The 13,303-nt window shown below is 42.7% G+C and overlaps 1 protein-coding gene across 4 annotated transcripts in view; it reads right to left on the minus strand.

The window, feature by feature from the left end:
* Window positions 1-13,303, minus strand: part of SH3RF2 (SH3 domain containing ring finger 2) — a 79,930-nt gene that overhangs the window by 36,138 nt on the left and 30,489 nt on the right. For 3 of the 4 annotated variants that reach the window (XM_082213483.1, XM_082213481.1, XM_082213482.1), the window contains 2 exons: window positions 8,224-8,493; window positions 2,842-2,937 (listed from right to left, as the gene is read on the minus strand). In XM_082213483.1, coding sequence (XP_082069609.1) covers window positions 2,842-2,937; window positions 8,224-8,493 — 366 coding nt within the window. The remainder of the gene's footprint in view (window positions 1-2,841; window positions 2,938-8,223; window positions 8,494-13,303) is intronic. The other variant, XM_082213484.1, reaches the window with a different exon arrangement.

A 13,303-nucleotide genomic window follows, 5' to 3' on the forward strand; every position in this document is an offset into this window, starting at 1 on the left:
TTGCTTTGGTGTCTTTGTCTACATGCTAATGACATGTGAAAGGCATGTGTGTGTGTGTGGGGGGGTTTGATCTCGCAAAGTGGACTTGGAAATGCTCTGCGATTGTGACTGCATTGTGATTGTGATGTGCCATGTTCTACTCCAATCTATTTTTTCAAATACTTTGCAGGATGCAGTGAACTCTGGACACAGGGCTGAGCATTCACAATATCTTGCCAAAATCCCTGAAAAGCCAGGCTGTGGGCATTTCCCCACAGAACTAATGCATATACAAATGAACTCAGTCTCAGCTTAGTCTAGAGTTGGGCCTGATTTCTATGGCTTAGGTAAAAATAACACTGAGAAGCAGTTATTAGGCTTCAACAGGTATCTGGATACCTGAAAGGCCATCTCACCCCATATATACCTAGTCAATCACTATGCTCTGCAGGTGAATACCATATTATGAATAGGTCCAATCCACACAATATTGGAATTGGGTCTTTAGTGTTGTGGCACCTGCCTCTTGGAATTTCCTCCCCTTAAAATACAATCTGTGTTGTCTTTTCGGCACCCACTTCCTCTACCAGCAGTCCATTTAAGTCGCGATATTTCACTGGAATTGTTTTAAAGTTCTTTTTTATCACATTATTTTTGCTACCCTGGACTCCTTTGGGAGGAAAATAAATTAAATAAATAAACGAACAGGGGTGGGTTTTTTTTGGATGTAAATGGGACTGTGCACCCCAAGCTGAAGAAAACAGCTATTACATGGGACCAGTTGCCCTTGACAACAGCTAGACTCAGCCCTCATTTGAAAACAGCCCTCTATTTCTATCATAGTAGTTAATCTTTACATCCAAATCGCTTAGCTGCCTGCTGTGTACCATTATAACGATAAGCACTGAGATATTCATCCAGTTGGCATTTGACACAGACTTGTAGTCTTGAGATCTAATATTATCTACCAACTATCCTGTGGCAGGAATGCATTTCATTCTGCAGTCTTATTTGACATTCTGGAGTGTGTTTACATAGGAAGTTTCCTGTTTGGCATGTGGCAGAGCTGGAACACTTCAGGCAAGAACTTTGTATGCAGTCTATGCTAAAAAGGTAGGTAAATGTTCCTTATGGATTATGGATGGTTAGCTCTGTCAATTTTGGTTTCTCTCAATTTTTCAGTTTTCCAGCCTTAGGTTTGTTTTGTCCACATTAAGAAAACAACAACATTTTATTAAAGTTTTAAATGATGAACACAATGCCAATACCAAGAGAATATAGAGCAGAGGTCAGCAACCTTTTTCAGCCGTGGGCAGGTGCACCACCCCTCAGACCATGTGGGGGGCCGGACTATATTTTGAAGAAAATAATGAACAAATTCCTATGCCCCACAAATAACCCAGAGATGCATTTTAAATAAAAGCACACATTCTACTCATGTAAAAACATGCTGATTCCTGGATCGTCCACGGGCTGGATTGAGAAGGCAGTTGGGCCGCCTCCGGCCCCCGGCCCTTAGGTTGCCTACCCCTGATATAGAGTATCTCCTTCCCTGCCAGCATAAGTGGACATTCCCATTTCTTCCTTCCTTCCTTCCTTCCTTCCTTCCTTCCTTCCTTCCTTCCTTCCTTCCTTCCTTCCTTCTTCTTCTCCTCCTCCTCCTCCTCCTCCTCCTTCTTCTTTGGTGGTCTCCAACCTGGTGCCCCTCCATGTGTTTGGACTACAACTCCCATCAACCCCACGCAGAAAGCTTCTTTGGGCATAATGTAAAACAAAACTGGCAGGTGTGTGTGTGTAGGGATGGGGTAGGAAGATGATACTGTTAGAAAACACAGTGGTATTTGTTACTGTCTTTGCGGTGAAATGATGCAGAGTCTTGTGGCACTTTCAATACCTATTGTGCCATAAGCGTTCATAGACTAGGACCCACTTAATCAGATGCAGTAGTGTAATTCTCAGTTGGTTCTAGGGGTTCACTCCTCTGAATTCCAGTTTGCAGCACTTACAGTTTGCTGTAGCTTTCACTTCCTATTTTGCGTCTTTCCCCACCCCAGCTACTGATGCATATGTGGGTATTGGTAAGCCACTGCAAAAAGGAGGAGGAGGGGGAGGAAGGGGGGAAGGAAGGAAGGAAAGATCTTTACATATGACTCCACCAATATTTGGTGTGTTTGTTTGTTTGTTTGTTTGTTTGTTTGTTTGGCTGGTGTGTGTATGGACTCCACAGCCCAACCCGTGAAAATAATATTGATGCCACTGATCTCATTAAGATCGAATATTTGCTATATTATGACCCCCAATATGTAAACAGCCCGTATGCATTGGTCACACACTACACAGAATCTTGATGCAACCATATGCCTGGGCTCATCAGTATTGGTCTCTCTACTACCTTCCACCCTCCCCGCCCCCCAGTATGTATCAATATGCACATGTGTAGTGTTATTGGAGAAAAGATGTGACTGAACTCAAAGAAGTGACATCATTCCTTACTAATTCTATACAAAATTGGGAAATAGTGTACATAGTTCACTGCCACCATCCCTCAGCTGCCTTGAGAGCACAGGACAGATGCTTTTATTTATTTAAGGTTGTTCCCTCCGACTAGTCCTAACTCTCCAGTCAGCTGAGCCTCCGTCAGCCCTGTCCCCTGTTTATTCTCTTCCCTCTTCCAATGGATGGATGTGTCAGAACTGCCTCAAGAAGCCTGGCTTGCTTTTACTGGAAGCCTCTCTTCTCCCTGTGCTGGCCCTGCAAAGCCATTGTCTGTTAGATCTCATAAAGATAATCTCTGAGAACATGTAGTACATGTACAGGCATTGATAGCTATTGCCCTGAGTAGCTTCAGAACATTGTTCTTACCTCCACAAACAAGATGGGGAAAATTCCAGTTCTGTCGCCTAACTTGCCCTCTGCCCAGTTCTCATCCACCCGGCTGATGACAGTAATTATATCACCCTGAAAGGCAATAGTAATAGCATCAGTATTAATAATAATAATAGCAACAACAACAGACAGTTGTCAACATACTTCTCTGTGCTTGATAGATAACGAATGGGTTTGTCTCTTGTACCACAATGAGAGATGAATCATGCTAGCCTTGGCCTTTATATCATTAAAATATGAAATAATGCATCATTTAATGATCATTGCAAAGTCAAGAAGGCACTCCCCAGTGTGGCTTATTAAATCTCACCTATTTGTTTTTCAAGGTGGTATACAACCTTTTTTATGTTAAAAAAATATATCAATAATAAGGCAGCAAATAAAAGCATAACTATTATTTATTATTTCGTCCCTCCAGTTTGGAGACCAATATTATCCTAGGAGGAGCAGTTAGCTCTGGAGATTAGCAGTGGGCTGGCTCTGGTATGTGAGTCCTGACAGGTCACCAACAATCTCAACCCTTGCCCTAGATTGTCCTGGAATGCCTTCTAGACTATTGCTCGAAGCAGCTCACAATAACAGTAGTTTTAAAAACAAGATGAGTAATGTCCCCCCTCCACATGGTTACTCATATGATTCCAATTCAAAGTGATGGTTTTGACCTTTAAAGCTCTTTACAGCTCAGGAACTCCTGGTTTGCACCTACCCAGACCCTTAGAACTTCATTGGAGACTCTTCTCCAGGTCCCTCCTCTGAGGGAAGTTCTGACGGTGATGACAAGGGAGAGGGCCATTTCAGTTGCTGCTCCTTATCTGTGGAATGCTCTCCCCGGTGAAGTGCACCCAACACCCTCACAGACATCCGTTCAGCATCAGGGAGAGACCTATATTTCTCCCTTTCAGGCACAGCAAGTGGTGGGGGCTGAGGGGTCTTCGGCCCCCCCCCCATTTTCCAAGGAGGGGGCTGGGCTCCCCCCAAATCCTGTGGCCCTGCTCTGCCTCCTCCTCCCCACCAATGTCACACGGGGAGGAGGAGGCCGAGCACGGAGCTCAGATCTGTGCCCCCCATTCCCCACCTGGTTCATGAGCGCTCGCATGCTGGGTGGGGGCAAGACCCATCACATGACGTGTCATGTGACACACCATGTGATGCGTCCCTGCAATGTGGGGGGGGCAAATCTGCGCCCTCATCCCCTTTGATTGACAAAGCTGATTCTGTTCTATTGTTAGTGTGCTGCCCTTGCTTCCCATGGCTGTTCTGGGTGTGTGTTGCTTTTGGTATGTTGTATAAAAATGTTAATGTTTTATATGAATTTAAATTTTGGTATAATGTATTTATGTTTATGCTTTTAAATGTAAGTCACTTGGGGACTTTTCAGGTAACATGCAACTAAATCATTTAAATAATAACAACAAACATCCCATCCAATCTCTCATTGACTCTGAAAGATTGCATGCCCTCTGGTAAAGATTTGTTTCATCAAGCTCTTTGATGGATGAAGAGAGAACCTGTAAGGTGGGCTTCTCTATGTATAGAGTTGCATATACTGGGTATCACAACCCAAAAGGCTCTGTATCTTCTTGCCACACTTTAGATAAGGATGAGACATTCGCGGCAGGACTTCTGGGATGAAATTAGAATAGGGGAGGGATGCACAGGAGGACGTGACCTGTGTAAAATCTACCTCAGGCATAGGCAAACTCGGCCCTCCAGCTGTTTGGGGACTACAACTCCCATGATCCCTAGCTAACAGGACCAGTGGTCAGGGATAATGGGAATTGTAGTCCCAAAACATCTGGAGGGCCGAGTTTGCCTATGCCTGATCTACCTAGTGGATTTTTTTTTTAAAAAAAACCCTCCTCCTTTGAATATTATATCATGTCATAAGCTGTGAAACTCCCATTACTTAAAAAAAATAATCATACAGGGCGGGGGCTCTCAGAAATCCATTAAGCGCAGGCCAAGGTGACAGGATGAAAGCTGGGTTCACAATGAATTCAAGGACCATAAAGAAGCCCAAATGGTCTTTAAATCAGAATACAATTCTGCCCAGGATGAGCACATTTGATGCTCAAATGATGGCAACAGGATGCTGATGGCAAACACATTAAATGGATTTTATGGACTCTATATATGCTTGAGTGAAGAAAGAACATCTGTCTCTACTGCTGTTTTGAAAGGGTGCTTGGAAGCCGGGTTAAGCACAACCACAGCCAAGAAGTAACCCTGACTCATGTAACTTCACAGAACCTTATATTTCTTGGACCCCTTGTAGGAAGGCCAGTCTTAAGTACAGCACTTGAAAACTTGAAAAGTATGAATTGCACCTTGCTACAATTCACTCGGCTTGCTTAAGCGTGGCAAGAGATAATAAGGGCACAGCCTTTTTTGTGCCGGAAGTTTTCAAAATGGAGAAGCAAGAGTTGAACATCCCCTCCTTGTAAGTTGCAAAGTTGATCTCACGTTGCCAGCCACGGGTCTGTTAATAAATTCTTCTCCCCTTGCTGAAATGTGAAACAGTAAATCCCAGCATTCTAACCATGCCACAGAGGTGGAGATGAGCTCTGTCTCCAGCAGCAAATAAACAGAATGAGTAACCACCGAAACAAAAGACAAATAAAGGAAGAAGAAAAAATAGCAAAAGGAACAAATCACAGCACATCCAGATGGCATGAAATGGAGACAATGTCTGCAGCTAGCAAAAGAAATTGTCCCTTTTCTGTGTCCCCTGTGTTGTTGTCAGTGATGTGGAAAGCCACTTTTAAAAGTGTTGATACTGTCGAAATGAGCAGCAGCAGATGCTGCAGTGAAAACTGGCGCTCACAGCTGGTTCCTCCTCATCCCAGGCTGTGATAACAACTGGCTGTTCGATATCTGAGCCATCCTCCTGCAGCTCCCCTTCAAGCTACCCCTAATCTCAGGGCTGTGTGGGAAAGATCCTTAAAGTGTAACTCGACCTCATCATTCAATTTCCCACAGCATGGCCATAGACTCGAAACATGAAGCTTGCTCTGTGTTATTCTGTGAGCCAGTTGCTCCTTTACATACTACAAAGTGTTCCTCTTCTTATCTTCTAGGTGCTGAGGGGCATATGCTTAGGAAAAACTAATGGCAGTCCTACTAATCATACTTTCTGCTTTCCACCAAAGCATGGTGGGCGGCTCTGAAATACTGGTTAAAGATTTCTGAATTTGGCCTGGGGAAGGGATTACTTTTACATTTAACCAGGGAGAAGTCTATCAGCTCATGGTTGAAAACTATGGCCCCAAAAGTCTCCTCAATTGGAGTTTCATCATCCTTTTTACACCATCTGGGTTATGATATTGCCCTAAATCCTTGAGGCAGAGGTTATGGGATATTGCATCTTTGCTCTCAATCCATGCAACTTGCGAACCGTTTGTGTCTGGAATTCAATATGGGCATGATTTTCAATTACCCTTGTATCTTACGAATCTGTCAGTACCCAATTATTGCTGACTGTTTGCCAAAGCCAGATTAAATGTACTTCCATCTGAAGTTCTAAACGGCAGACTGACCGGCATACTTTATCAGAATAGACTCTGTTTATGTTCTTAGGCTGTCGGTTGTAAGAAGCATATCTTTCTACACTGTGGGGTGTATAAACAAGCCAGGGATCAATTAATTAAACCCTTATTTGTTAATTAACCTGGAAACTCTGAAACTTTCCATGTCAAGTATCTTCTCAAAGGTAAGTCAAATGATATTACCCTGGCTGTGGCAAAATTTCTCTCGAAGATAATAAGAAATAGAAATCTGCATTCTCTTCATAAAACCTAGTGACTGCCTTGGTATCTTTTCCTTGTATCTCTGCTGCATTTTGCTTTCAAAACTGTTTTTGTGGGTCTTTGGACCACAGTAAAGAATGTTTGATACAAACAGTGGGGCAAATGGGGAATATTCAGAGTGCTTAGAGGATGAAATGACCAGGGCACCTAGCCATCTTGTCTCTCCTCACTCAGTCCTGAACTGTTTTGTTTTATAACAGCATTGGGTTAACTGAGTCATCACCATCAATTTAATATAGCACTGAAATTGTAAAGTTGTCTCACAAGTGGTTTACAAGTATAAAACCAACTGTAATTACATGGAAAACTCTTTCTTCAGCGCTGAAAGTTGTGGTCAATTGATAGTTATGTTACATGTCATGAAATGTGCCCAGAGGCAACCCAACATGCAGACTCACAGAACTGTGGGTCACGGGGTGCCCAATGAAGAAAATATGGAGCAGTAAAGTGGTAGGAAGAAGTTGGGGAAAGTTGTGGTTATATTTGAATTGCTGGTGCTACAAGTATATGGGCATTTTGATATGAGCATTTTTCTAGAGAAGGTGGGCTTTGGAGCTGTGCTCACATCATTCAATCATTATTTTACATCTTGGTCACTATACGACCCACAACAAAGACAGATCCAGTGGGCTTTTGTGCTGGACTGTTCCAGGAAGATTGTATAAATCAACCTTTCCATTAGCCAAACGCCAATCTTTGTTTTGTGGAAAGTTGATTGGGTTTTTTCTTTCTCATTAAATGTTCAGTGCTGGATTTTATAAGAAGTCTTCTTCAACTCCTCATAATCATTTATATTCATGATTACAATAATGCAAAGCTTTTTCAGTGAGGTGGCATTTTGCAAAAGATTGGTTGCAGCACAAAGCTTTGAGATCCTTAGATGAAAGTTTCTGTGGAGATGCCCAAATCTATCTTTTCTTGGGTCATCCATGTATATTAGCATCCCTCAACCTGGTGCTCTCTAGATGTTTTGAACTGCATCAGCGGTCCCAGGCAGCAGTTAGAAATGATGGGAGTTGTAGTCCAAAACATCTGGGGAACCCCAGAATGTTCACAGGGTGTACTATTTATTATTAAAAAAGATGGAAGATTTACTTAAACCATGGGCAGCAAACCTGTAACACAGATGCAGCAAGTGACAAAGGTACCTGAGATGTGTGGGGCACTAACTGAGGAGCAACTGTCTCTCCAGATACTGTCTCATGCTGCACTGATACCTGTTCTCCAGTTCAGCAGACTAGAGACACTATCTTAAGGCATCAGGGAAGGTTGTATTAAAATGGCACTATTTCAAATGGGATCGAACTTGTCTACACTTGCTAAAAAGGTTGATGATCACTGACTTATACCTTAGTCATCTAGACGGTTGTTGGCATTAATAGTAGTAACTGAATGAGTGAGCATGCCTGTTCTATTGTGCCCTTACACAGAACCACTAGGTATACTTCCCTAATAAAGACTAGATAAGAGCCACAATAAATCATTGGTCATCATCTGAACTGGGCATGCTTAAATGAGATCTCTGTCATGGGCGAGTGAACACCAGACTTACCTTATGAAATGGCAAACAGTCTGTTTTTTCATTTCTGTTCCTGGACTTCAGATCAAAGTTATAAAGTGCTCTGCACAGGGGGAGTGGCTGTGGCAGCTGTTTGATAACTTGCACTGAGTTTGTTGGGAAAACGCCACTGACCCCATTGATCTCTCCTAGGTACCAGTTTTCATCCAGCTGACGGTGCAATATAATGGTGTCACCTTTGTTGAACCTCAGTTCTCCGGGGTTGTGCCCTCTGTAGCTGTACAAGGCTTTCGCCTGGGGAACCTTCAAATAAAAGAAACAGAGAAATGACATAGCTTGCAACAATCTTGAACCATGAGTGATTTGGGGCAGTTTATGTTGACTTCAAGATCATGACCAGTGTCATGGAAACGAAAACCATTTCTCCATGTCTTTAAAATGACAGGACCTAAAAAGCAGCAATTCTCAATTCATATCAGTGTCCAATATGACTTCTACCAATGAGTAATGTCTATCCTTCTCAAGTGATTTCAAGGAGTTGAAATTTGTCTTGTGAACTTCAACACTTCTTCTGATCATAATTTGGGGTTTAACAAAACAGCTTTGTTTGCATCCCCCTATTTTGTTTTCCTTACTCTGTTTTTTTAATAAAAATTAGAATCAGATGTTTTCTGATAATGCTTTATGCAAATCACGGCTTTCATCCTCACAGATCAGTGTGATGACAGCCTAAGCAAGGTTGACTGTGCAACAAAAGGTATTCTGAGAACAAAATTCTAACTTTCTTGTTGCACAATCAAAGTACATTAATAAAAAGACAGTGCCTGCCTTTATATGACACACAACCCAGTCTAAGGGCTTATCCACACTTACCCCTCCTTGCTCTTTCCAGACATTGCCAATGATTTAAACCTCCATGTATGAGCACTTAAAGGTAAAGGTACCCCTGCCCATACGGGCCAGTCGTGTCCGACTCTAGGGTTGTGCGCCCATCTCACTTAAGAGGCCGGGGGCCAGCGCTGTCTGGAGACACTTCCGGGTCACGTGGCCAGCGTGACAAAGCTGCTCTGGCGATCTGGCACCAGCGCAGCACACAGAAATGCCGTTTACCTTCCCGCTATAAAGTGGTACCTATTTATCTACTTGCACTTAGGGGTGCTTTCGAACTGCTAGGTGGGCAGGAGCTGGGACCGAAAGATGGGAGCTCACCCCGCCACGGGGATTCGAACCGCCGACCATGCGATCGGCAAGCCCTAGGCACTGAGGTTTTACCCACAGCGCCACCCGCGTCCCTTACAACACTTACAAACACTTTATTTATTTATTTTTGCTCTGGAGCTTTCCCCACGAAAACACGCTCTTTAAAGCTCAATCGGAGCAAACGCCAATCTGTGGGAAACCCATATTGTAGCTACAATTCAGCTTTAAAGAGTTTTTTTTGGGGGGGGAAAGTTTGGGGCAAAACAAATACACAAATGCTAGGACACAGAACATTAAAGCAGTTAAAGCACGGAAAGTTAAAGCCGTTTAGATCTCATTGATTTTCAGTGTATCAGACTCCAATATGTTTTATAATTCAGAAGGGTGTTACTGTTGTTATTCCCTATAAAATCAAATGGTAAGAATTTACTGAAATCAGAAGAGTTAAGGCGTTTGCCTCTTTTCTTTTAAAAAAACCCCAACTTTTTTTTGCCAGCTTCCAAAGTAAAAATGGCTGTTGGGTTGCAATATCTAATTTACTGATCTGAATCCTATTTTATCCACTCTGAAACTTTCAATTTACTATACAATAGACCGGATAATTTAGTCTGCTGGAGCAAACCCAGAGAGCTTCACTGGATTCATTGTCCCTGTTGCAGGTATGATCTGAGAGCAGCTGCGCAACCCACTCCTGCGCCACCGCCCCCTCCCAAAGAAGCATAGCAGAGATAAGGAGAAGGGTGCCGATTACTACACAACGGCTTCAAGTGTAGACCTCCCTGGGCCCATCAGGCAGGGAGCACAGGTATCTGCATCCACTCGAAAAATGAGGTTGCTCTGCTCCCAGTGCCAGGAAGTGATTGAACGATACAGTTGGATGGAAACACCAGGCAGCATAAGAGACCTCATGAAAGTAAATGGACACGCTGTAGCTTCCTTTACACACCTCATACACAGGGTATTCCAAATCTATCCTGAAATTGATGGTGAAAATGTAAAATAGTTACAAAGTCAGAACAGCTGCATGGAGAGGACGACCCACAATGCACTGCTTGCCGGCGATAAAGAGGACGAATGGGGACCAGCAGAAAATGATACGTGTAGAGTGATTCCTGTTTGCTATTCCAGTTACTCCATTTCATTTCCTCTCCTCCCTCAGTTTTCAATCCCCCTTCATCAGTCAGCTAGCCATGGCCATTGAACATGCTCAGTCTTTACTGGAATGGGTTATTTTTTGGTGTGTGTGTGCACCCTGATAGTTTTTTTTCCTTTTTTCAATACTTCTGAAAACCTCAGTGTTCCCCAGAGTCTAATGCTGCCTTCTACCAGTGCATGAGTAGTGCCATTCTGTCTATGCAATGTCAGGCACCTGGAGAATTGAGATTGCTATTAGAATGTAGGATAATTAGGCAATTTTTTTTTTTTAAATGGTCCTTCTCTATCTGGACTTTATGATAAGTTCAAACTTGAGGTGGAAGCTATATCTGTTGGCGGCTGCTTAGCTGTTTAGCAGCCCATGCCAATTTCATTTCTACTCATTTCAAAATTATATTCCTTCCCATTTTTCATATTGTTCTGCACTGCTGTTGTTGTAATATATATATATATATATATATATATATATATATATATATATATATATATATTTGCTTTCGTAGATTTTCACGGGTACAGGAATGCAGGTTTTGGTGTCTTCGGGTGTCTTCCCGTGTAAGAGTCGGGGTGTCTGTGCGACGTTTCGACGAGGTCTCACTCGTCATCTTCAGGCTGGTGCTTTCGGCTTCTTGTTACTGGAACAGAGCAGAATCTGGTGTTTGAGTTCCTATAAATACTGTTGAGGGGTGTGGTGTATAGCCTCCAACGTTCTGGGCAGAGAGGAAGTTCCTAGATTAGTGTGCCTTTTCTTCTTTTGTTCCTTAATTACTTGAGGGATATCTTGGGTGATTTCATGAGTGATATTCTGAATACCACTGGGTGGGTCATTAAGTGTAGATTAGTTGCTAAAGCTTTCGTGTCTTGAAAGCTCAAGAGGTCAAGACACGAAAGCTTTAGCAACTAATCTACACTTAATGACCCACCCAGTGGTATTCAGAATATCACTCATGAAATCACCCAAGATATCCCTCAAGTAATTAAGGAACAAAAGAAGAAAAGGCACACTAATCTAGGAACTTCCTCTCTGCCCAGAACGTTGGAGGCTATACACCACACCCCTCAACAGTATTTATAGGAACTCAAACACCAGATTCTGCTCTGTTCCAGTAACAAGAAGCCGAAAGCACCAGCCTGAAGATGACGAGTGAGACCTCGTCGAAACGTCGCACAGACACCCCGACTCTTACACGGGAAGACACCCGAAGACACCAAAACCTGCATATATATATATATATATATATATATATATATATATATATATATATATGATGGAATCATAGAACTGTAGAGTTGGAAGGCATCCCAGGGGTCATTTAGTCCAGCCCCCTGCAGTGCAGGAATCTCAGCTAAAGCATCCATGACAGATGGCCACCCAACCTCTGCTTAAAAACCTCCAATGACCTTCATTGGTTGACACTGACTTTCCATTTATTTTTCACAATATGTATTTTTTTATGCATTCTGCCTTAAAATATTCTATGATTCTTTTGCACACATTTGATCCTAAAACATTTTTGTATGTATTTTGGCATGCTTTTGGAACTGAGAGCTGTATTGCAAAATCTGGAGAAGTGTGAAAACTGAAGGCTAGCTGTGTTCCAATCTATGAGCAAGAATAGTCTGGGAAGCACGAATTAGGTAAAGTCACTTAAAAATGTGAAGAAAATAAAGCCATCAAGTATCCCTACTTTCATTTACCAAATTCTAGGGAAAATCATCTGGAAAAGGGTCCTTGCCACCCAACTTGTCATCTTCCCAGAGACATCTGGGCTGGCTGCTGCTGGAAAGTTTTCTTTTTGGTTTTCTTTAAATAGCCTCAGATCAGGCCTTGGGCTGTATATACACTATGCCTTTAAAGCACATTCAAAGCACATTCTTTCCTCCCAAAGAACTATGGGCACTATAGTCTACCCCTCACAGAGTTACAATTCCCAGCAACCCTTAACAAACTACAGTGGTACCTCAGGTTAAGAACTTAATTCATTCTGGAGGTCCGTTCTTAACCTGAAACTGTTCTTAACTTGAGGCACCACTTTAGCTAATGGGGCCTCCCACTGTCGCCGCCATGTGATTTCTGTTCTCATCCTGAAGAAAAGTTCTTAAACTGAGGTACTATTTCTGGGTTAGCGGAGTCTGTAACCTGAATCATCTGTAACCTGAGGTACCACTGTACAGCACCCATAATTCTTTGAGGGAAAGAACGTGCTTCGGATTTGAAGGTTTAATGTGCATGAAGCCAAAGACAGCAAAGCAATGAAGAAATGACTGGAAAGTAAGAAGTTGATAATGATGTTGTCTGGATTTCCTGTGAAAAGGGAATGAAGAAAGGAGGGAGACAATGTGTTGGAAGCAGTCATATTTTTTTTAAATAAACTTAGGTGGCACACCATTGGTCCTCTGGTTCCCATCACCCCATGATGGCTGGGATTGAAGAGAGGTGGAATCCAGAACATTTGGAGGGCACTAGGTTGGAAAAGATCCTGACTGAAAGCCTCTGAGTTCAAATGAATCACTCCCAGGATGCAGATGGGAGCAAAGCATCCTAAATGAGCTGCAGTATCCAAGCACACATCCTTTCTTTCTTTACAAACAGAAAACCCTGAAGAGCCAAAGGTCAGCAACTGCCCCAGCTGAACCTGTTCATTTCTAGTCTAAAGACAATCCCTACCAGTGGATTCCAGGTCTGTATTAAAATACAAGACACACACGATGCCTTCAACAGGCATTTTGAGCCCAAGTGGCATAGACTAAATATATA

Source organism: Podarcis vaucheri (assembly GCF_965113315.1).
Source record: "Podarcis vaucheri genome assembly, chromosome: 2".
Classification (NCBI taxonomy): Eukaryota; Metazoa; Chordata; class Lepidosauria; order Squamata; family Lacertidae; genus Podarcis; species Podarcis vaucheri.